At 45.5% G+C, this 26,787-nt stretch overlaps 1 protein-coding gene across 1 annotated transcript in view; it reads left to right on the forward strand.

Annotated features, from left to right (window-relative positions):
• Positions 1-5,815: 5,815 nt before the first annotated feature.
• GLP1R (glucagon like peptide 1 receptor) overlaps positions 5,816-26,787 on the forward strand; it is a 206,785-nt gene continuing 185,813 nt past the window's right edge. Inside the window, exons 1-2 of the mRNA XM_069954373.1 lie at positions 5,816-5,882; positions 7,244-7,512. Coding sequence (XP_069810474.1) covers positions 7,357-7,512 — 156 coding nt within the window. The 5' untranslated portion in view covers positions 5,816-5,882; positions 7,244-7,356. The remainder of the gene's footprint in view (positions 5,883-7,243; positions 7,513-26,787) is intronic.

The raw sequence follows: 26,787 nt of genomic DNA on the forward strand, positions 1-26,787 counted from the left end.
TTTCCAAGAAGGCCTGCCTTTCTGCTTGCTCCTCAGGCAAATGGGACTAACAGCTAGCATACGCCACAGAACATGTAAGAATCTGTACCTTTTTGCGGGTTATGTATACCCCATGGTTAACTTGAGAAAGGCCTCCTCTTATTCGGTGGCCGAAATGCGTCGTTTTACCAATAAATCTATACCTTTATGGAGTAGCCACGTACATGGTGTGGTTTGCTTTATAAGAGAGCACCTGCACCCATTACCAAGCCGGGATTCTATGGTCTAGTGGCCCCTGGAGGACCACACAAGCATCTGTATCTCGTATGTCCTTGGTTGGTGTACCCCGGCAGGAGCTGCGGTGTCTCCCCTGTTTATAGTGCTGTATAGAGTTTTGCCTATACCTTTGCACAACTCTACTAGGTGAGTACAACTCATCCCATATATTGTTCTAAGGAACTTGCCTGTATATACTACACAAGGAGGCGCCCCCTTCTCTCTTTTTTCTCTTTGTCTACCCCATTGTCATGTGATACAAAATTACTACACCAAGCCAGGCCGCACCATAACACTCATTATTCCCTATAGGTGCCCAATTAACCCCCATCAATTAAAGAATTGTTACCTTCCTTATAGGCACCAGAAACTTTATGAGATTTTCCCAAACTTCAATAATGAAGAGTTTCCTCATTGATCTGATAGTAAATTATAAAACGCCTCATGAACATTCATTGTACCGTCTGTAGAACGTTTCATTAGGGCTCGAGGACCTTTAATCACGGCAGATGGTGAAATTTATTAGAGTAAAATGTTGCTCATAGTGTGTCACTTTACTGAAGACTCTGTCAGTGTTTGTGCCTATGGAGAATATTCAGGAATGGAGGAAAATTTTACAGATGTTGTAACCGCAGGTGTGATTAAGAGGTAGTCACAGCCCCACCCCCTGTATGACATCACTGATATAATATAATCATGTGATCACAATGAAATCCACACACCTTATACTACAGCAACAGCTATTACTGCTGAAAACCAGCCACAATACCATGTCTGAGAGGTAGTCACAGCCCCGCCCCCTGTATGACATCACTGATATAATACAATAGTCATATATGGATCTGGAATTTCGCACACAGCTTGTTGTGGCAGCTTTTTCATTCAGTTAAGAACCATGGAAGGTATCACAAATTATAAGAAATATACAGGAAGAAGGATTTATACATTTCCTTTCTGACAGATTCACTTTTGGTTTTGGCTCAAAAAACTGCAATGGCATTTAAAAAAAAACAAAAAAAACAAACAAAAAAACAGCTCTGTGTGAACTTGGCCTTAGTTACACATATAGTTGTGCTCAAAAGTTTACATACCCCACAGAATTTTTGCTTCCTTGTTTTTCAGATAATATGAATGATAACACAAAAACTTTTCACCCACTCGTGGTTAGTGGTTGGGTGAAGCCATTTATTGTCAAACTACTGTGTTTTCTCTTTTTAAATCATAATGACAACCAAAAACATCCAAATCACCCTGATCAAAAGTTTACATACCCCAGTTCTTAATACCATGTACTGCCCCCTCTAACATCAATGGCAGCTTGAAGTCTTTTGTAATAGTTGTGGATGAGGCTCCTTATTCTCTCAGATGGTAAAGCTCCCCATTCTTCTTAGCAAAAAGCCTCCAGTTCCTGTAATTCCCGGGCTATCTTGCATGAACTCCGTGCTTGAGATCTCCCCAGAGTGGCTCAATAATATTAAAGTCATAAGACTGAGATGGCCACTCCAGAACCTTCACTTTGTTCTGCTGTAGCCAATGACCGGTCAATCATGACAACCAAAAACATCCAAATGACCCTTATCAAAAGTTCACATAACCTGGAGATATTGGTCTGATAACTTGCACAAAAGTTGACACAAATGGACAAAAATTTTGGCCAAAACTGCCAGGAAAATTGTTGGGGATGCAAAGAAAAAAACAACAAACAACATCAGCTGAAATCAAGGACTCTCTGAAAAACTGCAAAATAAAGAGGCCCTTGAAGAAAAATGGGCTGCATGGTCGAGTCGGCAGGAAAAAAGTCATTACAACTGTAAAGCATGGAGGTGGATTGCTGATGTTTTGGGGATGTGTGAGCTACAAAGGCACAGGAAATTGTCAGCAAACACGTTATCAGCAAATACTGGATGCAAATGTGCAATCATCAGCCCAGAAACTTGGAAGTACCTACATGGCAATGATCCAAAACACAAGGCCAAGTTGACCTGTCATTGGCTACAGCAGAACAAAGTGAAGGTTCTGGAGTGGCCATCTAAGTCTCCTGACCTCAGTATCATTGAACCACTCTGGGGAGATCTCAAGCACGCAGTTCATGCAAAACAGCCCAAGAATTTACAGGAACTGGAGGCTTTTTAGCCAATAATAATGGGCAGCTTTACCATCTGAGAAAATAAAGAGCCTCATGCACAACTACCACAAAAGACTTTCATTGATGTTAGAGGGGACAATATACTGTATTAGGAACTGGGGTATGTAAACTTTTGATCAGGGTCATTTGGATGTCATTGTCATTATGATGTAAAAAGAGAAAACACAGTAGTATGACAATAAATGGCTTCACCCAACCACTAACCATAAGTGGGAAAAAAGTTTTTGGGGGACATTTATGAAACGTCTACTCGAGTCGTATGCCAGGAAGAAGGTGCAGATTCACCCCTTCTCCCTGGCGTACACATGCTATTTGCCCCCCTCGCCCGATGGGCGGGCTGGGGGAACTTAGTGGGGGTGACAAGGCGGGAAGGAGGCGTGGCCTCCTCCGGCGCCTCATTTATCATGATTTCCGCCTTCTCACAGGCTTAAATCATGATCCGAATCTACACCTGCTGGAAGCAGGTGTAGGTTTGGTACACCAGGCGAAGGTTCGGGCTCCCAGTCGGCCGGATTCACTAGGAGTGCGCCTCTTAGTGAATCCTGCCAGGGAAAAGGCGGCGGGGCCTAATATAAGGTCTTCATAAATCCCCCCCCTTTGTGTTATCATATAATCTGAAAAAAGGAAAAGAAAGCAAAAATTCTGCCAGGGTATGTAAACTTGTGAGCACAACTGCATATAAAATGTGAATATCCACAACTAAGAAAGAAAATTCACAATAAAAGTAAACATTGCAGATCTGTAGGGATTGACCCTTAGTGGTGATTCTCATCTTTGTTTCAGAGGACACAGTGAGAGGTTAGTTGGGGGAAAGATCAGAAGCAATGTAAAAAAATATTATTTTACTGAAAGAGTAGTAGATACCTGGAACAAACTTCCAGCAGAGGTGGTTGGTAAATCTACAATAACAGAATTTAAACACGCCTGGGATAGACATATATCTATCCTAAGATAATAAGAAAGAAAATACTAAAAGGGCAGACTAGATGGACCCAGTGGTCTTTTTCTGCCGACAATCTTCTATGTTTCTATGATATTTCTGGGACCTGTGGTTCTCTCGCTGTCAGCAGCGTCCCAGTGATTGTGATTGATATTTGCCATAAGTTACAATGTAACAGGAGAAGCTGCAGGGGCTCTGGGCTCACAGGTTATTGCCTCTGCTGTTATAATGGTGGCAGGAGTGATAAATTCTCATAGATTATGGATGACAGGCGGTGCTGCTGGTATAAAGCGTGCTCTCAGACAGACAGCACAAATGTCAGCAGGGGGAGTCGGGGAACACCTAGAACCCCGCAGACTGTGACTGTAAGATAGTGAAGAAGCAGCAGAGAGGACTTAAAGAAAAAGTCTAGGTAAAAGTGATGTGGTGTCCCAACACGGGTGTTGCTACTTTAAACACCCTTCGCAAAAGCCTGTGCTCAAAGTCAAGTGTGCTCAAAGCTACTAGCTAGTATGTATATCTGTATTTGTATATTGCAAGCTGTAGTGAACAAAGGGTTATTGTTTGTTTGTGATCTGTGCACCAGTGGGAGCTATTCTTCCCTTTTACCTATCTCTATCCTCTTCTCTCTTTGCACTCTCTTTCCAATACTCACAGGAGCTGTTACAAACCTGGTAGGAAGTCACATGGGGAGAGGAAGTGTAAACTCACACTTAGGGAGTTCATCTCTGGTTTTCATAGAGGCAAGACACACAGACCAGAGTGTCCTGCAGAGTTTAGCCAGGAGCCTGGCTTTGCCAGGTTCCCCCTCCGGGACAGACCAGCTGTAGTGTACAGACGCTCATGGAAAACACAGAGACTCCTTTCTTTAAAAGCAACACTTATTCTTACCATGCAGTGCTAAACCACTAAAAAGAGCACAAGTCAGAGATCACCCCCACCCACGCCGTGAACACCTCTAAAGGTGCAGGACAGTATCCTACCAGCTAGAGGAACTGATTCAAATAGAAAAAAGTTGCTACAAGCCTACGTACTTTATCTCGCAAAGCAGGTGACATCGGGACACTTCGCTCAACTCAGGTAACTAGGGCTGGGGCTTGTGTCACCCTAGTAGGACAGGTTCCCCAGCACTGTAGGGCAAAAGGTAGTATAGCGACAAAGGTCTAAACACGGACACAAGTATTCTTCTTCTCTCAAATATTCTCAAGTATTCTACTTCTTCTAAAGTTCCGGCAGAGCACAGTACTACTTTGGGTTGGGACTCTCAGGACAAACTCCTCTCCTCTACTCTGAACTCTCACAACCCATTCCTCTCCACTACTCTGAACTCACTCTACCTTCTCAGCACGCACCCAAGTCAGCATTGCTGTCCTACCTCTACAATTCTCAGCTCAGATCTAGTCTAGCCAAGTCAAAAGTCTATTGTCTGCTTGTATACTAAAGTATTACTTCAGTAACGAAGAGTTTATTTATTTTTCCGGAAGTCAGTGGTTATTGCACAGGCACCTACACAGCAGTTACACTGTCCTTGGGTCATCTCCCCTTTCTGTGGGTGGCGATATCGACAGTCCCGGTGGGTCATAACTCCACTCCGGACCACCGTGATAAGGGCCCAAGGGACCCATCACAACCCGGCAGCTCTGGCTGAGCTATACTCCACTAAGGGTTGGATCATGACACAAGATCTCAAAGTGATAACCCATGTGTCATGCTGCACCCCCTCACACCCTACAATAGGTATAACACAGGCTCCCAGTTTTCCTTAGAATTTTGTATATTAAGATGAATGAATTTTTCTGCCTCATATCTCTCAGATTATTTAAAGGGGTTATCCAGCATTAGAAAAACATGACCACTTTCCTCCGTAGACAACATAGGTCTGGTGTCTCCAGGTCAGGTGTGCTTCGTAATTAAGCTCCATTCACTTCAATTAAACTGAATTGCAAAACTAGCACCCAAACCGGATAACCCCTGCTCCTCACTGACTTCCTGCTCTGCTGCTATTGGCTGAAGCAGCTCCTCACTGACTTCCTGCTCTGTAGCTATTGGCTGAAACTGTTACTCACTGACTTCCTGCTCTGCTGCTATTGGCTGCTGCTGCTCCTGCTCTTCATTGATTTCCTGCTCTGCTACTATTGGCTCCTGCTGCTCCTCACTGACTTCTTCTTCTGCTGCTATTGGCTGCTGCTGCTGCTCCTCACTGACTTCCTGCTCTGCTACTATTGGCTGCTGCTCCTCACTGACTTCCTGCTCTGCTGCTATTGGCTGCTGCTCCTCACTGACTTCCTGCTCTGCTACTATTGGCTGCTGCTCCTCACTGACTTCCTGCTCTGCTGCTATTGGCTGCTCCTGCTCCTCACTGACTTCCTGCTCTGCTGCCTCCTTCAAGTGCAGATAAGATGTGACATGTCCTGAAGGTATGCTGGGGTCACAACAAGATAGGTACAAGGAGGGACAACAGGACCCAGCAGGGAGGATGATGAGGGAGCGTGATAAAACAATCCCTACACCTACACAGAGGAATCTGTAACCTAGAAGCAGGTAATCCTGAAAGGTGACCCTACTGCCCTATAATATTTACAGGAGGGAAAGCTCCTATATTATCTGTATTCATTTATTATTGTGTATTGTCTGTGATATTACAGAGGACTCCAGCTCAGTGATATCTCTGAGTACAGATAATGTAGTACATGTCACCTGCAGTCCTATGTAACAGCACAGATAACAGTGATATCTCTGAGTACAGATCATGTAGTAGATGTGACCTGCAGTCCTATGTAACAGCACAGATAACACAATGATATCTCTCTGAGTACAGATAATGTAGTAGATGTGACCTGCAGTCCTATGTAACAGCACAGATAACAGTGATATCTCTGAGTACAGATACTGTAGTAGATGTGACCTGCAGTCCTATGTAACACCACAGATAACACAATGATATCTCTCTGAGTACAGATAATGTAGTAGATGTCACCTGCAGTCCTATGTAACAGCACAGATAACAGTGATATCTCTGAGTACAGATAATGTAGTAGATGTCACCTGCAGTCCTATGTAACAGCACAGATAACACAGTGAGATCTCAGAGTACAGATAATGTAGTAGATGTCACCAGCAGTCCTATGTAACACCACAGATAACAGTGATATATCTGAGTACAGATAATGTAGTAGATGTCACCTGCAGTCCTATGTAACAGCACAGATAACACAGTGAGATCTGAGTACAGATACTGTAGTAGATGTGACCTGCAGTCCTATGTAACACCACAGATAACACAGTGATATCTCAGAGTACAGATACTGTAGTAGATGTGACCCGCAGTCCTATGTAACACTACAGATAACACAGTGATAACTCTCTGAGTACAGATAATGTAGTACATGTCACCTGCAGTCCTATGTAACAGCACAGATAACACAGTGATAAATCCCTGAGTACAGATAATGTAGTAGATGTGACCTGCAGTCCCATGTAACACCACAGATAACACAGTGATGTCTCTGAGTACAGTTTACTTAACCTGCAGTCCTATGTAACACCACAGATTACATACAGTGATAACTTTCTGCAGTCCTATGTAACACCACAGATAACACAGTGATAACTCTCTGAGTACAATATACTTTACCTGCAGTCCTATGTAACACCACAGAGTACATACAGTGATAACTCTCTGCAGTCCTATGTAACACCACAGTTATCAGTGATAACTCTGATAATGAAGTAGATGTCACCTGCAGTCCTATGTAACACCACAGATAACACAGTGATAACTCTCTGAGTACAGTATACTTTACCTGCAGTCCTATGTAACACCACCGATTATACACAGTGATAAGGCGACCCCCTCAGCTCTGCTACATGTAAGTATGTGTTGCTGTGATCCCTCCCTGTAGGTGTCAGTGATTGGCTTCCCTGCACCTCGGCTGGTACATGATGTCTGCCTCCTCCTCTCCAGCGGTGGTGGAGCACTTCTTGTCCTGACATTCGCCTCCTGTTCCTGCACTCCATGCCCACCTCTGGCTCACCTGCTCCACACTACCTCTCCTCTCTGACTTGTTGGCTTCTCCTCCCCGGACTCCGGCAGCTCCAGATGATTCTCCCCAGATCCATCATCACTTTCTTCCTACTTCTGGAGATGGTGAATTCTGGATCCAGGAAGCAGGTAAGAGACTTGGGGGAAGGTGGTGGAAGTGACAGGGTTAACCCTCCATTCATGGCTGCAGCTCCGAGCCTCCCATCCTTACTATTGTGTGTGGTGGATACACTACGTTGTTTAACCCTTTACAGCCCAGCCCTGTCCTTGGATCACCTTGTTCCTAAGGAGATGAGAGCGATTCCCTGGACCCCACAGTGTGTGACCTCAGACCCATCCGTCATTTATAGGACGAGACTCAGCCAGGAAGGGGTTAATATTGTTCAGCATCTCTCTGATACGCTGCACAACTTTCATACTCACCTAGACATTCATATGTAACATCCATCGCTGTATATGGAATGATATATACGTATAACGCAGGGAACCCCAATATGTGTGCGGCGAAAGATCCCAAATCATTGATAGAACAAGAAGCAACGAAAGATACAAAATGATACAATGTTACAAGAGATCATGGACACTGGGGATCAAATGAGACGCTGACTCTTGGGGTACAGGACAATGACACTTGGGGTATAGAATAATGACACTTGGGGTACAGGACAATGACACTTGGGGTATAGAATAATGACACTTGGGGTACAGGATAATGACACTTGGGGTACAGGATAATGACACTGACACTTGGGGTACAGGATAATGACACTTGGGGTACAGGATGATTACACTTGGGGTACAGGATAATGACACACTGACACTTGGGGTACAGGATGATTACACTTGGGGTACAGGACAAAGACGCACTGACACTTGGGGTACAGGATAATGATACTTGGGGTACAGGATAATGACACTGACACTTGGGGTACAGGATAATGACACTTGGGGTACAGGATGATTACACTTGGGGTACAGGATAATGACACACTGACACTTGGGGTACAGGATGATTACACTTGGGGTACAGGATAATGACACTTGGGGTACAGGATAATGACACTTGGGGTACAGGATAATGACACTGACACTTGGGGTACAGGATAATGACACTTGCGTTACAGGATAATGACACTTGGGGTAGAGGATAATGACACTTGGGGTACAGGATAATAACACTGACACTTGGGGTAGAGGATCGTAACACTGGGGGTACAGGATGATGACACTTGGGGTACAGGATGATGACACTTGGGGTACAGGATAGTAACACTGGGGGTACAGGATAATGACACTTGGGGTACAGGATAATAACACTTGGGGTACAGGATAATATATCGCTATTTTTTGACCCATCGCATTCGATAAAAAAAGCCCATTTTTAGTTGGGGTGCACTGTCTGTCATGTGACGGTCCTGGCGGTGGGGGCGGGGATACACTTTATGTTATAACCCACAGATAACACACAGTAATCCGCAGTCAGATATGATGGGAATCTTGGTGGATACTTTCCGAGGAGAAGCTCCCGGCTGCAGAGGTGGCAGGAGCGCTGGAGGTTTTGTGTCCCATCATGATGCTCGTCCTGTAGCCATTCATTCACACTGATGTTTTCTCCTCACAGTAGTAACAAGTAGTGAAAAGTGTCCAGTAATGGGGTCCAGAAAGCCACATCACCCTACACCCCAATATCCGTGTCACCCTGTCACCTTATCACTATCACTGATCCTCCCAAATGTTCTGAGCTGGAGGTGACACTGTAACAGTGAAGGGGGGTCCCATAGAGAATGCATGTGCTGTAATTATGGACGGGGGCCCTGTGTGGGTGGGGGCCCCTCGGTCACTGTGCTCTGGGGATTAGTGAGGGATTCTGGGATCGTCTTGTTTCAGCTTCGGGGTCTCTGGATTATTAAATCCCCAACACATTAAACTGAGACATTGCCAGCAGACGCAGCGCCTGATCCAATGTAGATGAAAGTAGGAAATGTTCTACCATCATGTCACTGCCGCCTGCACGAGATGCGAGGAAATATCCCGGGGACACCGCCGACACTAAGGAACTCTGCAGAGCATTGCGTCCCCTAGAGACTGCAAGCTGTGCTGAGTTATCACTGGAATAACAACCCTGCTGCACGGCATGCTGGGAGGTGTAGTGTTCTATATATGTATGTACTGTATATAGTATAATGAGAAATATCACAGCATCCAGGCAAATGGTAATGTACAGCAACCAGGTCTACAGTAGTAAAAGTTATTGTTCACCCCTGGTGGTCTAGGGCAGAGATGGGTCTGTGTCTGTGATCCTGGTGGTCTAGGCCAGTTAATTTGTTAAAGGGGTACACCGGAAGAAATAAAATGCTTTTAAATCAACAGGTGCCAGAAAGTTATACAGATTGTAAATTACTTCTTTTTGAAAATCTCAAGCCTTTCAGTACTTATCAGCTGCTGTATGCCCTGCAGGAGTCGGTGTAGTCTTTTCAGTCTGACACAGCGCTCTCTGCTGCCACCTCTGTCCATTTCAGGAACTGTCCAGAGCAGGAGAGGTTTTCTATGGGGATTTGTTGCTGCTCTGGACAGTTCCTGACATGGACAGAGGTGGCAGCAGAGAGCACTGTGTCAGACTGGAAAGAATACACCACTTCCTGCAGGACATGCAGCAGCTGATAAGTACTGGACTTCAGATTTTTAAATACAAGGATTTTACAAATCCTTATGACACCAGTTGATTTTAAAACAATTTTTCCCTATATGTTCCCCATTAATGCCAGCGATCCTGGTGAGCTAGGGCAGCAATCATGTAAGGGTCAGGTTTCCTAGTAATCTAGAGCAGTTAAAGATTTAATTTGTGGATTTCTGCTGGTATAGGACATTGATTGGGTTAATGCGAGTATACTTGGGCTGATATAGAGCAGTGAGGGGGTTAATTAGAAACATAAGTTTCTCAGCAGAAAAAAGCCCACCTGGTCCATCTAGTCTGCCCCTATATAATTTCTTTATAAAATATATATGGTATGTGTATATACCAGACAGGCTTACATTCAGTTATTGTAGATTTACCAACCACATCTGCTGGAAGTTTGTTCCAAGCATCTACTACTCTTTCAGTAAAGTAATATTTTCTCATGTTGCTTCTGATCTTTCCCCCCACCTAACCTCCGACTGTGTCCTCTAGTCCTTGTCTTCCTTTGTCTGTGGTGGTCTAGGGAAGCCACATGGTTAATTGTAAAATCCCTGTTGGAAGACACTGGAGGGGCTTATGCTCCATATCAGGTCCTGGTGGTTATTCTTCTTCCTAGCTGAAACCTCCTGCTTTCTTGCTTCCTTTCTGCTACAATTATGAAGATTAATGCAGAGAGGGGATTGAGAGGACTGTGCATCTGTGACTGTATGACCACACAGTTCTCTCCATTATCATAGAGATGAGTGCAGAGGGGGGATAGAGAGGACTGTGCAGCTGTAACTCATGACAACAAAGTTCTCTGTATGATCATAGAGAAAAGTGCTGAGGCGGGATAGAGAGGACTGTGCAGCTGTGGCTGTATGGTCACACAGTTCTCTCTATGATCACAGAGATGAGTGCAGGGAGGGGATAGAGAGGACTGTGCAGCTGTAATTGTATGACCACACAGTTCTCTCTATGATTATAGAGATGAGTGCAGGGAAGGGATAGAGAGGACTGTGCAGCTGTAATTGTATGACCACACAATTCTCTCTATGATCATAGAGATGAGTGCAGGGAGGGGATAGAGATGACTGTGCAGCTGTGACTGTATGGCCACACAGTTCTCTCTATGATCACAGAGATGAGTGCAGGGAGGGGATAGAGAGGACTGTGCAGCTGTTATAGACTTGTTAGACTTGTATTATGCTCAGGTTCTGTGATTAGGTAATGTTGGGGGCTGTAGTCAGCCACAGACAACCAGACACAGCCAAGGAGATCTGTGTAAATATTCAGCATGTGTCATCCCATCACGGTATCTAGGTCCCCAGATTTATGAATAGAATGCTAGATCCACAGTGAAGACTGATGGGACAGTAATAGGGAGGAAGCAGGATGGGGAATGTACCTGCACTTATATGACATTCAGGGTCTGTAGAAAGCTTGGTGTCAACCCTGTAAGAGTGGCCATCATTGGTGGTGATCCAAGAGGAATCATGTTACCCCCTCCAATCTCTCTAACACCTGAATGTGCCGTATGCCGGGGTAGCTTTTGCAGCGTTGTGGCTGCTGCGTTGGTGTAGCGGCACTTGGGCACTTGTCTGGAGTAGCGTTGGAACTCACCCCCGGACAAACAGGCACTGCCCTGAAGTTTGGGTAACCCAAGTGTAACCTGATGTGTAGGTGCGGGTGCAGCTAATGTCCCTTTATGTAAAGTCTTCAGTGCAAAACAGTAATAACTCTTTGGTAACTGAAGGTGAAGGCAAGAGATAGTAGTAGTGAACTTTAGAAGTCAGAGTAGAGTGGAGTAGAGGAGTGTCTTGAGGGCCCTGTCCAAAGAAGCTGTGTATTCTGTTGGAATAATGTAGTGAAGAAGAGAAGATTCTCGTATTCACGCATAGATTCCTTTTTGACCCATCCTGCTAGGGTAGTACGAGGTCCCAGGACCCTGCGCTGTGTTGACCAGACTTCTCAGGGTTTCCCAGAATAGCCATGCATTACAGTAGGATACATAGGCTTAAACTGCAGCTTTGTCCTACTGGGGTCAGTACCTAGTAGGGCTGGGCGATTAATCGAATTAATTTGATTAATTTGCCAAGAAAGTTAAAATCGATTTGATTTTTTGTGAAAATCGTAAATTCGATTTTCATAAAAAATCATTGCGGGCGGGCGGGCGGAACGGTAAAGTGTCGGGTCCGGAGAGTGTCTGGGCAGCGCTGTGAGGTGCAGGGCCAGCAGTCAGGAGAGATATGGTACCGGCGGCTCCAGCCTCTGGGGCTGTAGCGACGCTATCTCCTTCTGCTGCAGTCCGTGCTGCCTCCTCCTCAGACCGGGGACCTGCACGTGTGACAGGAAGGGAACTGGACGCAGGTCAGCGCGGCTCTGCCGTGTAAGGGGCGGGGACAGCTCAGCCGCGGCTCTGTCAAGAGGCTGGAGCCGCCGGTACCACATCTCTCCTAAATGCCGGCCCTGCACCTCACCGCGCTGGACCCGACACTTTACCGCGCCTGCCTTAGTCCCCCTCAGCTGCCCCATACCCCCTCAGTGACCCCCAGTCTGCCCCATACCCCCTCAGTGACCCCCAGTCTGCCCCTTACCCACTTAGTTATCCCCAGTCTGCCCCATACCTTCAGTCCACCCCATACCCCCCTCAGTCACCCCCAGTCTGCGCCATACCCCCTCAGTCTGCCCCATACCCCCTCAGTCTGCCCCATAACCCCCAGTGACCCCCAGTCTGCCCCATACCTCCTCAGTCTGCCCCATACCCCCCAGTCTGCCCCATACCCACTTAGTCACCCCCAGTCTGCCCTATACCCCCTCAGTCACCCCCAGTCTGCCCCATACCCCCTCAGTGACCCCCAGTCTGCCCCTTACCCACTTAGTTATCCCCAGTCTGCCCCATACCTTCAGTCCACCCCATACCCCCCTCAGTCACCCCCAGTCTGCGCCATACCCCCTCAGTCTGCCCCATACCCCCTCAGTCTGCCCCATACCCCCTCAGTCTGCCCCATAACCCCCAGTGACCCCCAGTCTGCCCCATACCTCCTCAGTCTGCCCCATACCCCCCAGTCTGCCCCATACCCACTTAGTCACCCCCAGTCTGCCCCATACCCCCTCAGTCACCCCCAGTCTGCCCCATACCCCCTCAGTGACCCCCAGTCTGCCCCTTACCCACTTAGTTATCCCCAGTCTGCCCCATACCTTCAGTCCACCCCATACCCCCCTCAGTCACCCCCAGTCTGCGCCATACCCCCTCAGTCTGCCCCATACCCCCTCAGTCTGCCCCATACCCCCTCAGTCTGCCCCATAACCCCCAGTGACCCCCAGTCTGCCCCATACCTCCTCAGTCTGCCCCATACCCCCCAGTCTGCCCCATACCCACTTAGTCACCCCCAGTCTGCCCCATACCCCCTCAGTCACCCCCAGTCTGCCCCATACCCTCTCAGTCACCCCCAGTCTGCCCCATACCCCCTCAGTCACCCCCAGTTTGCCCCATACCCTCTCAGTCACCCCCAGTCTGCCCCATACCCCCTCAGTCACCCCCAGTCTGCCCCATACCCCCTTAGTCACCCCCAGTCTGCCCCATACCCTCTCAGTCACCCCCAGTCTGCCCCATACCCCCTCAGTCACCCCCAGTCTGCCCCATACCCACTTAGTCACCCCCAGTCTGCCCCATACCCGCCAGTGACCCCCAGTCTGCCCCATACCCCCCAGTGACCCCGTCTGCCCCATACCCCCCAGTGACCCCCAGTCTGCCACATACCTCCTCAGTCTGCCCCATACCCCCTAGTCTGCCCCATACCCACTTAGTCACCCCCAGTCTGCCCCATACCCCCTCAGTCACCCCCAGTCTGCCCCATACCCTCTCAGTCACCCCCAGTCTGCCCCATACCCCCTCAGTCACCCCCAGTCTGCCCCATACCCCCCAGTGACCCCCAGTCTGCCCCATACCCCCAGTGACCCCGTCTGCCCCATACCTCCTCAGTCTGCCCCATACCCCCGTGACCCCCAGTCTGCCCCATACCTCCTCAGTCTGCCCCATACCCCCTCAGTCAACCCCAGTCTGCCTCATACCCCCTCAGTCACCCCCAGTCTGCCCCATACCCACTTAGTCACCCCCAGTCTGCCCCATACCCCCCAGTGACCCCCAGTCTGCCCCATACCCCCCAGTGACCCTGTCTGCCCCATACCTCCTCAGTCTGCCCCATACCCCCAGTGACCCCCAGTCTGCCCCATACCTCCTCAGTCTGCCCCATACCCCCCAGTCTGCCCCATACCCACTTAGTCACCCCCAGTCTGCCCCATACCCCCTCAGTCACCCCCAGTCTGCCCCATACCCTCTCAGTCACCCCCAGTCTGCCCCATACCCCCTCAGTCACCCCCAGTCTGCCCCATACCCCCTCAGTCACCCCCAGTCTGCCCCATACCCTCTCAGTCACCCCCAGTCTGCCCCATACCCCCTGTCACCCCCGGTCTGCCCCATACCCCCAGTGACCCCCCAGTCTTCCCCATACCCCCTCAGTGACCCCTAGTCTGCCTCAGTCCCCCTCAGTCACCCTTAGCTGCCTCAGCCCCCCCAGTCACCCTCAGCTGCCTCAGTCCCCCTAATCTATTCCTGTACTACTACACCCATCATCTATACCTGTACTTCTACCACACCCCTCATCTTTACCTGTACTACGACACCCCTTATCCACTATACCCTAACTATTACACCCTACCTAGATGGAGGCACATAGAAGATCTCCTATACTATATGGGGGCACAGAGTACATAGGGCACATATTTGGGAAAACTACTTATATGGGACACAGAGGGGGCTTGTCTACTACATGGGGGCACAGGTGGAGCACTGTTACAGTGGGAAGCAATACAGCAAAACAGTCAAATGTTAATAAAATAGTATCTGATGCTGCAGGGAGAAAAATGTCCTGTTTATTTAGCAAAAAGAAAAAAAAATTGAGTATTAAATCGAGAATCGTCCAAAATCTTTAAAAAAATCGAGATTTTATTTTTTGGCAATATCGCCCAGCCCTAGTACCTAGTCTCAGGTATACTGCCCTGTGTCATGCAGAGAGTATCCCTGGTGTGGACAAGGTTCTCCTCAGAGGACGTCCTTCCTTCTGAGGGGTCTAACACTGCATGCTAGCTGAGGTTAACAGCACAGATGAACAAGCTCTCTCTCTGTCTCTCTCTGTCTCTTTCTCCAAGACCCTCCCACCAGGAACCAGCTCCAATTTATAGGGGTCAACTAAACTCACTTGTGACTGGTAGGACTGTGTGTGAGAGAAAGAGTAGAGGTGATAGGACAGAAAAAAAGAGGGGAAAAGAGACCTGCACCTGTGATAGGATGAGAACGAACCTGTGACATAAACAGTTAAACCATTGCTTCCTTCACCTGTGCAGACCATAAGATGTACAGAAAATATAGTAGTGACACCTAGTGGGAAAAAACACATACTACAACTCACCTTCATGCCACTGTGAGTGGCTTTGCCCACGTGCTGTGCTGGGACACTACAGATGCACGTCAGGGCCCTGCTATCTAGGAGGGTTGAGTAGAATGCCAGAATTACAGTAAGCACTGACACAGACAGTAATATAATAGCAGTGAGGATCAGATCTCAGCCTCCATGTTTTATAGATCGGGACATGATGCTGGGATATAATGTATGAACTGTCTTCTCTATAATAAGTGTCGCTTGTTTCGCCCTATGTGATCTATGTAATCGGCTAATCTACCGTGCTGAGCGGATTCTGATCTCACAGCGGATTTATTATAATAATAAAGACTGATTTCCATAAGGACAGAGCGGGGCAGCGCAGCACAATGGAGAGTATCTAGTAGTGTAGACAAGACGTCCCAGGGGCTGTGAACCCAACAATTACATGGATGATGTCACTGGCTATGTCCGAGGTGTAATGCAATAAGATATAATAGGGTTAAATGTATCTATGACCGAGAAGTGATGAAATAACGTCAGTAAATACAGAGCACAGCCCGCGGCCTCTATAACTGCGTACTGCGCCATTCTCATCCTTAAAGAAGCCACAGTATAATGTCTGCTCTTATTCTGTATATATGGACAGTGCACAGTACCACTTATCTTATTCTGTATATATGGACAGTGCACAGTACCACTTCTCCTGTCCTGTATGCTGGGTGTAATCCTCTGTATCTGCTCTTATTCTGTATATATGCACACTGCACAGTACAACTTCTCCTGTCCTGTATGCTGGGTGTAATCCTCTGTATCTGCTCTTATTCTGTATATATGGACAGTGCACAGTACCACTTATCTTATTCTGTATATACGGACAGTGCACAGTACCACTTCTCCTGTCCTGTATGCTGGGTGTAATCCTCAGTATCTGCTCTTATTCTGTGTATATGGACAGTGCACAGTACCACTTATCTTATTCTGTATATATGGACAGTGCACAGTACCACTTATCTTATTCTGTATATACGGACAGTGCACAGTACCACTTATCTTATTCTGTATATATGGACAGTGCACAGTACCACTTATCTTATTCTGTATATATGGACAGTGCACAGTACCACTTCTCCTGTCCTGTATGCTTCAGTATCTGCTCTAATTCCGTATATATGGACAGTGCACAGTACTGTGGTGTCCCACCAGGGGTGTTGCTATTGGTTACACCGTTCGTAAAAGCCTGTACTTTTAAGAGTAAGTGGTAATGTAGTAGTACCAGAATTTTACCACAAGATGTCTTTATAAGTATGTATGCTCAGTTATTGCACAGCTGCAGTACTCAAAGGGTTATTGTTTATTTGTGTACCACATGGGTCTGCAAGCCAAGAGAGTTCTTTCTTCTCACCTATCATCTCTCTCTTTACTTTTGCATACGCACTCCTTACCCACTCACAGCACACATTATATGCGCTGTAGGAAGTAAGTCACATGGGTAGAGGAAATGTAGGGTCTTTTTGTCTTTAGACTCTGTGAGTAGGTAGAACGCTCCCTATAGTTTCTTCTCAAGCAACCTCACTTCACACTATACAGTGTTAAGCTCCCACAAGAGAGGACAAGTCAGGGATCACCCAAACCCACGCCGTGGACCAGAGGAACACAATGCAGGACAGTATCCATAGAAAAGTAAAGGAACTCATCCGGATAGAGCAAAGTTGCTAGAAGCCTATGAACTCTATCTCGCAGCGCGGGTGTAAGCAGGAAACCCTCAGCATTCCACTCATCCCAGGTAACAAGGTCTGGGGCTTGTGTCATCCTCTAGGACATGTCACTCGACACTGGTGGGCAATAGGTGGTGCAAAGACCAAAGAGTCAAAACACAGGCACAATTATTCTCTCTACTCTCAAGTATTCATCTATGCTTCTATTTCTACCTCCGAAGTTCCGGCAGAGCACAGTACTAATTGGGTTGGGACTCTCTTGACATCCTCCTCTCTACTCCTCTGATCCTCTACTTCTCCTGTCCTGTATGCTGGGTGTAATCCTCAGTATCTGCTCTTATTCTGTATATATGGACAGTGCACAGTACCACTTCTCCTGTCCTGTATACTGGGTGTAATTATCAGTATCTGCTCTTATTCTTTATATATATATATATATATATATATATATATATATATATATATATATACTGCACAGTACCACTTCTCCTGTCCTGTATGCTGGGTGTAATCCTCAGTATCTGCTCTTATTCTGTATATACAGTATATACACTGCACAGTACCACTTCTCCTGTCCTGTATGCTGGGTGTAATCCTCAGTATCTGCTCTTATTATTTATATATATATATATACTGCACAGTACCACTTCTCCTGTCCTGTATACTGGGTGTAATCCTCAGTATATATATATATATATATATATACAGTGCACAGTACCACTTCTCCTGTCCTGTATACTGGGTGTAATCCTCAGTATATATATATATATATATATACAGTGCACAGTACCACTTCTCCTGTCCTGTATACTGGGTGTAATCCTCTGTATGTTATTCTGTGTATATACACTGCACAGTACCACTTCTCCTGTCCTGTATGCTGGGTGTAATCCTCAGTATCTGCTCTTATTCTTTATATATATATATATACTGCACAGTACCACTTCTCCTGTCCTGTATACTGGGTGTAATCCTCAGTATATATATATATATATATACAGTGCACAGTACCACTTCTCCTGTCCTGTATGCTGGGTGTAATCCTCAGTATCTGCTCCTCCAGATCGGATCGATGACTAATTCTTACTTTCCCACCTGTTGCTGGAGATGTGAAGGTCGATCATGTGATGCTCCTGGCGGTATAGAAGCTATTTACACATACACTAATGAGCACAGCTGGGGTATAATTGCCCCCTCCCCATCATCATATACTTCTCCATCCTCATCACCTCTGATGCCCGGGGTTCAGGATCGACATCTGCCTGCCGAGTGATCACTGCGACTCTCATGTCCTTTCTTAGTTTCACCATTTCCAGGACGTGACGCTCATTGATGGAGGGAGATTTCTTGTGAGACGTCTGGGGTGGTCACATATTCCTGAGCATGAACCGGCATACAGAGGATCAGGATCCTTATCATACAGGAAAAATCATCCTCCACATCATCATCATCCCCCTCCTCATTATTATTATCCCCCTCCTCATTATCATCCTTCTCATCATCCCCCTCCTCATTATCATCCTCCTCCTCATCATCATCCCCCTCCTCATTATTATCCTCCTCCTCATCATCATCCCCCTCCTCATTATTATCCTCCTCCTCATCATCATCCCCCTCCTCATTATCATCATCATCATCCCCCTCCTCATTATCATCATCCTCCTCATCATCATCCCCCTCCTCATTATCATCATCCTCCTCATCATCATCCCCCTCCTCATTATCATCATCATCCCCCTCCTCATTATCATCCTCCTCCTCCTCCTCATCCCCCTCCTCATTATCATCATCCTCCTCCTCATCATCCCCCTCCTCATTATCATCCTCCTCATCATCATCATCATCCCCCTCCACATTATTATCATCCCCCTCCTCGTCATCCCCCTCCTCATTATCATCATCATCATCCCCCTCCTCATTATCATCCTCCTCCTCATCATCATCATCCCCCTCCTCATTATCATCCTCCTCCTCCTCATCATCCCCCTCCTCATTATCATCATCCTCCTCCTCATCATCCCCCTCCTCATTATCATCCTCCTCATCATCATCATCCCCCTCCACATTATTATCATCCCCCTCCTCATTATCATCATCATCATCATCCCCCTCCTCATTATCATCATCCTCCTCATCATCATCCCCCTCCTCATTATCATCATCATCCCCCTCCTCATTATCATGATCCTCCTCCTCCTCATCCCCCTCCTCATTATCATCCTCCTCCTCATTATCATACTCATCATCATCATCCCCCTCCTCATTATCATACTCATCATCATCATCCCCCTCCTTCTCCTCATCATGGTCCTAATAATCACAACTCAGGGTATTTCTGAGCTCACTGTTCTTAAAGGGGTTGTCTAGCGAAACTCTTTTTCTTTCAAATGAACTGATATCAGAAAGTTATATAAATTTGTAATTTACTTCTATTAAAAAAAATCTCAAGTCTCCCCATACTTATCAGCTGCTGTATGTCCTGCAGGAAATGTTGTTTTATTTTCATTCCGACACAGTGCTCTCTGCTGACATCTCTGGCCGAGACAGGAACTGTCCAGAGCAGCAGCAAATCCCCAAGGAAAACCTATACCTATACCTCTTAATCATTTTATTCTTTATACATTGTTACATAAGATGTTCTATTTCTTATTCTTGTTTTGTTTTTTACTTTGATGATTACTATGTTCTATGCCAAAAGACACTGTTTTAGATAGATAGATCTCATGCTAATATATATATATATATATATATATATATATATATATATATATATATATATATATATAGTTTCTGACTTGTTTTGTCTGTGATATAGCTCAAATATCTTTGATGCAACTGTAATAGGATCTTGTAATTCTGACATTTATTATATGAAAATTTTATAAAAAGTTTGAAACAGAAAACCTCTCCTGCTCCGGACAGTTCCTAACATGGACAGAGGTGGCAGCAGAGAGCACTGTGTCACACTGGAGAGAATAAACCACATCCTGCAGGGCAGCCTCAGAACTGGAGAGAAGTTTGTGCAGCTAAGGTATTCAGCACATAGAGGATTGTATAGACTGGATGAATTAGTAACAAACCCTCAGCTGTGAGGAGTTTTAGCTCTGGGCAGGTTTTCAGGTCACTGGCAGTCTGCAGGTATCTTGTAAATGGAGAAGAACTGAAACCTTCTCAACCTGTCATGGACTGTAGATGCGTCCTTCATGTATAAATGTATATACTGTGTGTATATATATATATATATATATATATATATATATATATATATATATATTCATATAAATACACACACACACACACACACAGTGTGTGGTCCCATACTAGGTCCCTGGAGGGGGGGGGGGGGGGGGGTAATGGGTGATGGTGCAGACTTGTACACTGTAACAACACCACATGAGACATTGACCTTCAGTCCTGTACATATCGGTGACTACTCCCCCCAGCCTCCGCATACCTAATGACAGATAGTGACCCCCTCCTCCCCTCCGGTTCTTTGTAACGTCTTTTGTCGCCTGGCAGCCTGATAACTGCCCTGATGCCCGGCTCTTGTCAGGTGTGATGTGAACGATGCCAGCGGGCGGCTTATATTTACAGTCACTGACAGCCTGAACCCGGCGACCGCAGAGTCTGCAGCTCTGTCACCGACACCTGCCGGATCCTTCTACCTGGGCAGCTGGCCAGAACAAAGGGTTAGAAGAGCATTGCCCTCTATGGAGAAATATTCTGTCAAGCTGTCTCGTATCTGCCTATGGGAAAGCTGGGTGACAGTCAGTATGGCCGACATTACAGTATAAACACTAGGTACAGCTGGATTATGGGACTGTAGGAAAGTATGACCACCATTACAGTATAAACACTAGGTACAGTGGGATTATGGGACTGTAGGAAAGCAGGGTAACAGTCACTATGGCCGCCATTACAGAAGAGACACTAAATACAGTGGGATTATATAGTACTGTAGGAAAGCTGGGTGACAGTCAGTATGGCCGACATTACAGTATAAACACTAGGTACAGTGGGATTATGGGACTGTAGGAAAGCAGGGTAACAGTCACTATGGCCGCCATTACAGAAGAGACACTAAATACAGTGGGATTATATAGGACTGTAGGAAAGCTGGGTGGGATACTATCTATAGCGCTTTACTTATTTCTATACATTGTGTTATATAATTCTGAGGAGCCTTATCTACTGTCAGAGCGCATGGGGTGATGAAGTGTCTGTCTTTGGAGGATGTGTCCTGCATTACACAGACAGCCGAATGAAGTGAATGGACTTCATGAAATGTCTCATCTCTCCAGTGGTGGCGCTATAGGGAAGCTGAACACTCACTGCCAGATTTCCCCGTAGGTTACAGGTTGTTCGAAGTAGAGATGTCCTTTATAGGATAATATTCCTTAGTCTATTAACGTTGCTCCGGTCACATCCAGAGCTGCGTGCACAATTCTGTTGGTTTTCCATGCTGTATATGCACATTCTGATCCCCCACAATTTCAGCTCTGTGTGTAAATGGAGCTGAATAATCATAGTAGAATTTTTGACCCAGGTGCTAATAATTTATACTGACTGAAGCCGAGATGTATTGGTTGTGAGGCCGTGCAGTGTCCAGGTAATTCTGTAGGCTTTTTGCTCCCCTCTGCCGGACTCTCAGCGGACGTCTGACTCATCACTGTCATTCTGTATTGCTGCTATCTCTCACCCTGTTATCCTTTGTACAATCTTCATCTCTAGGCCAGAGTGGAGAGCCGCCATAGAGAGATATCCTATCCTCATATAATCCTGTCCTTCTTTCCTTCCTGGTTTTAAGGAACTTTCATTACTATTCTGTTTCTTTCTTCCTCCGAACGTTGCCTCAGGTAATGCAGCAAATAGAGGTTTAATAACATGATACACATCACTTATTGGGGATTTATGTCCACACATTCTAGTAATAAAAGACAGAAAACTCTGTAAAATGGATTGAAATTGAAAATTCTGAAAAACAAAAAACACTAGAAAAATATGTTCTGATAAAAACTCGCACAGGTCAAATGTTCAGAAAGTGTTGTAAGGATTATAATACTGCTCCTATATACAGGAATATAACTACTATAATACTGGTCCTATATACAAGAATATAACTACTATAATACTGGTCCTATATACAGGAATATACCTACTATAATACTGCCCCCTATGTACAAGAATATAACTATTATAATACTCCCCTATATACAAGAATATAACTACTATAATACTGGCCCTATATACAAGAATATAACTACTATAATACTGCCCCCTATGTACAAGAATATAACTACTATAATACTGCTCCTATATACAGGAATATAACTACTATAATACTGCCCCCTATATACAAGAATATAACTACTATAATGTAGTAGAGACAGAGCGGCTGGCACTACTACCTGCACAACCAGACTGCGATGTAACAGACAGGCAAGCTCTAGACTGGATAAAATATACGGCTAGTGGAGGTGCCCAGTGCCAAAGAAAAACAGTCCAGCAAAAATGGAGTAGAAAAATTGAGGCGGTCACTCACCACTTTAGATGCCGAAGGTACTTTATTCATCCAGACATGAACATAGCGGGGAAGGGGGAAGGTGGAGGAGCGGGTGCAATCAGACAAACGTTTTCGCGGACTTCCGCTTCGTCAGGTCTGGCCAGACCTGACGAAGCGGAAGTCCGCGAAAACGTTTGTCTGATTGCACCCGCTCCTCCACCTTCCCCCTTCCCCGCTATGTTCATGTCTGGATGAATAAAGTACCTTCGGCATCTAAAGTGGTGAGTGACCGCCTCAAATTTTCTACTCCATTATAACTACTATAATACTCCCCTATATACAAGAATATAACTACTATAATACTGGTCCTATATACAAGAATATAACTACTATAATACTGCTCCTATATACAGGAATATAACAACTATAATACTGCTTCTATGTACAGGATATATGGAGATCTCTTAAGGTAATGTGGATGTGAACAGGCTTGAGTATTTTTTATTCTCTTGGTGTTTTCCTATAACCTATATATAATGTTCTGTCTTGTCCTTTGATGTCTTCGGGTTATAGAGCTGCCGGACGCTCAACTGGTAATAACTCTCGGTCGGCTCTGTTTCCTCTGTTGTTCTCTCGCCTCCTCGCTCTCAGTTCTGATATTAAGCTCGTTCCTCGTTCTTTGTTGTCCAGCACTTGACTATTACTCTGGTCGCCCTCGGTATAAATCCTCCCTCCGCCTCATCAGGTTGAGATTTTCCTTCTTGGTCGGATTTTCTGTACATGATCAATCACCGTCCAGAATCGGATCAGAATTCAGATGAGTTCTTAGGGCAGTGGCTGTGGGTCTCGGTGTATGAGGGTGATGGATCTTATCGTTGGTGTCTTAACAGTCAGGTCATTACTTACAGTAGAAACAAATGGTGTTAGAGAGATTGCGGTACAAGGTTATAAGTTTTGGGAACACAAGAGTTGTTTGTATAGCACCAGATGGAAGTGATGTGTGGCGTATGCAAGAACAACCGCAACCTGGTTCTACAGGCCACTGTGAGGATGATGGGGATCATAATCTGCTATAAATACTCTCATATTACCATCATATGACTATACAGAGTGCAGGTCTCTTCTACAGCCATACGTATAGTCACTCGTAAACTCCTAACATGGTTCTCCTTTGGTGAGCAGGGTGCTCCTTAAGGCTCCTTACCCAGAGGACCTCTAGTTGAGGATACTATGCAGGTTGGAAAGGGTGGTCCTTGTCCATTTGGTTGACTATGTATGTAGGGAAATTGGGGAGACAGCAGTTGGCAGCCGACAAGTAAGATGGAACTTTCTTCCACAATTTTAGCAGTCAATGGCTACAGGACAAGTGAGGGCCGAACCTTAGCTGCCCAGTTGTAGTGGAACTATGGTCTCCATCCGGTGCCCCAGGAGGTTCACGTAGATCAGCCCATAGACTGGTCTCATCCCTTCTCGTTTGACAGAACAAGAAAAGTAAAAGACGGTGGTGACAGTAGACAGCAAACAATGTAAAAAAAGAGCCACCACAACCCATCGCCCTATCCACGTTTGGGATCTCAAAGACTCATTCATCATTCGAACAGAAACCTCCAACTCCAAACTACACGGATTGTGGGGCGCAGGTCCAACTTGAGATCGAGGCACAGTACGGAATAAAATTATTTTATTGTAGAGACTCAACGCGTTTCGGAACCGCACCGATTCCTTTCTCAAGAGTCATAATACTATACTGACAAAACAGCGCTATATAACACAAAGCAGAAGGCAAATGACGTCAGAGGGGAGGGACTCGGGACTTCCCACTTCAATCAACATAGACACCTGTAACAACGATAGTAAGAGACATACAACCATATACTACATTTCCTTAGAATAAAACAGTATATATAAAAAAAAAAAGTATATAAAAGGATATATAAAAAAAGAGTATATAAAAGATATATATGAAAATGTATATAAAATTTAAATTATACCTTCGTATTTTCTAATGTCTCATTTAAGCCATCCGGTGACAAAGAGCAGAGTTTGAAAATCCAATACGATTCCCTATTAATGAGTTGCTTATATCTATTAGGAACATTCTCTCCTATTTGTTCCAAAATAGTGAGTCAGAATTATGTTTAAGAAAATAGTGTCGAGAGACACTATGCAGTAAAAACGAATTCTTAATGTTAGCTCGATGCTTATTCATGCGGCACCGCACCGTCTGATATACCGTCTATATACATTTTCATATATATCTTTTATATACTCTTGTTTTATATATCCTTTTATATACTTTTTTTTTATATATATACTGTTTTATTCTAAGGAAATGTAGTATATGGTTGTATGTCTCTTACTATCGTTGTTACAGGTGTCTATGTTGATTGAAGTGGGAAGTCCCGAGTCCCTCCCCTCTGACGTCATTTGCCTTCTGCTTTGTGTTATATAGCGCTGTTTTGTCAGTATAGTATTATGACTCTTGAGAAAGGAACCGGTGCGGTTCCGAAACGCGTTGAGTCTCTACAATAAAATAATTTTATTCCGTACTGTGCCTCGATATCAAGTTGGACCTGCGCCCCACAATCTGTGTAGTTTGGAGTTGGAGGTTTCTGTTCGTTGTTTCCGTTTGGATATCGGGAGTGGCTGCGGTTCTTGATCTACATGCTTAAGAGTGTTGTGCCTCCATATTTGCACAACCATACCAGGTGAGGGTTGCCGTGCACCCCTAACCCCTTTGCATCTTGTCCTTCTGATCCTCGCTATGGAGCGCTGTCGCCCTTTGTTTTGTCATTCATCATTCGACTTAAGTAAACCGGGGAGTTTTCTGCTGGGAAATTCATCATCGTCTCTGGAGTTAATTAAACAATCACAACAAAACTCATTACTCTGATAGATTTCTGCCCAAATCTATAGCTGAGGTGGAGGTGGGAGAGCAACTCAGTGACCCAGCCATCAGAACCGAAAGACCATAAATCAAGTGACAAAGATGTCTGACCAGGCTCCACGCTATACGCAACCGTGTATGCTAATACGCATAGCAAACACCAGGTCTTCCCAGGACATAAGGTGCATATAAGGTGGACAACATAGAAGGTTTAGGTGCTTGACGTAGTGAGGTAGTAAGCAGAAGGTGTAGGTAGAAAAGGTTCAGGGGCTGCCTTTGGGCCTTGTCTATTAGTAAAGTACTCTGCAGGGATTACTTGTGTAAAAGAAGAAGCACATATTCACGGTAAGGACTGTGAAAGAAAATATATAGACTGCCTTATGTCAGGTCCGGTAATACAGATCCCAGGGTTGCACACCTGGGCGATGCTAACCCCTCAAGGTTTCCCGAGTAGTTCGAGCAGAAATCAATGGAGTACTTCAGCTTAGGCTCTTTGCTCCACTGCGGACCAATCCAGGACAGAGGAATTGTCCTGGCAAGGTGTAACCAGGAGACAGTAACCCCACCTCTGGGTTTAGCACTGCATAGCTTTTGTCTCATAGACTCTCAAAAAATATCTTCTCTCTCTAAACTCCAACTAACAGAAGACCCTTCCACCAGGAACTAAGTAACTTAAATAGGGGTGACCGGGACTAATCTCCTTTGGGTGGGAAAAGTGCTAGAAGAAAGTGGTGTGAGCATGTGATAGGGTAAGAGAGTGTGAGGCACCTAAACCAGTGATTGGACAACAACAGAACCCAGTGAACAGACAAAGCTAACGCTTCAACCTTTAGCTGTGGACTAAGAATAGGCGAGAGTGAGACACCAAGTGGTGATAAAGCAGAAAGGCACCCATCATCCCATAGTGTGACACCTGACAGAGTGGAAACGAAGAGGTAGTGGCACACATGTTCTGGGACACCACACATGTCTAAGCTTTCTAGTGAATTCTCTTACATTTGTGTTATTATAGGAGACTAGGGGTAGTACACTACTTCTGTTTCCATCAGTCATATAAGGTTCTAATGCTGCAGAGACACGTAAGCACAACCCCTGCTCCATCCACACTTTACCTTGCTGCAGTCCTGCTTCTGGAGCTGGAGCAGGGAGCGGCGGGAGTCCATGTGGTTTAACCTCCTCTGAATCAATATTTGTCACTT

The sequence above is a fragment of the Dendropsophus ebraccatus genome, chromosome 15 (genome assembly GCF_027789765.1).
Source record: "Dendropsophus ebraccatus isolate aDenEbr1 chromosome 15, aDenEbr1.pat, whole genome shotgun sequence".
NCBI lineage: Eukaryota > Metazoa > Chordata > Amphibia > Anura > Hylidae > Dendropsophus > Dendropsophus ebraccatus.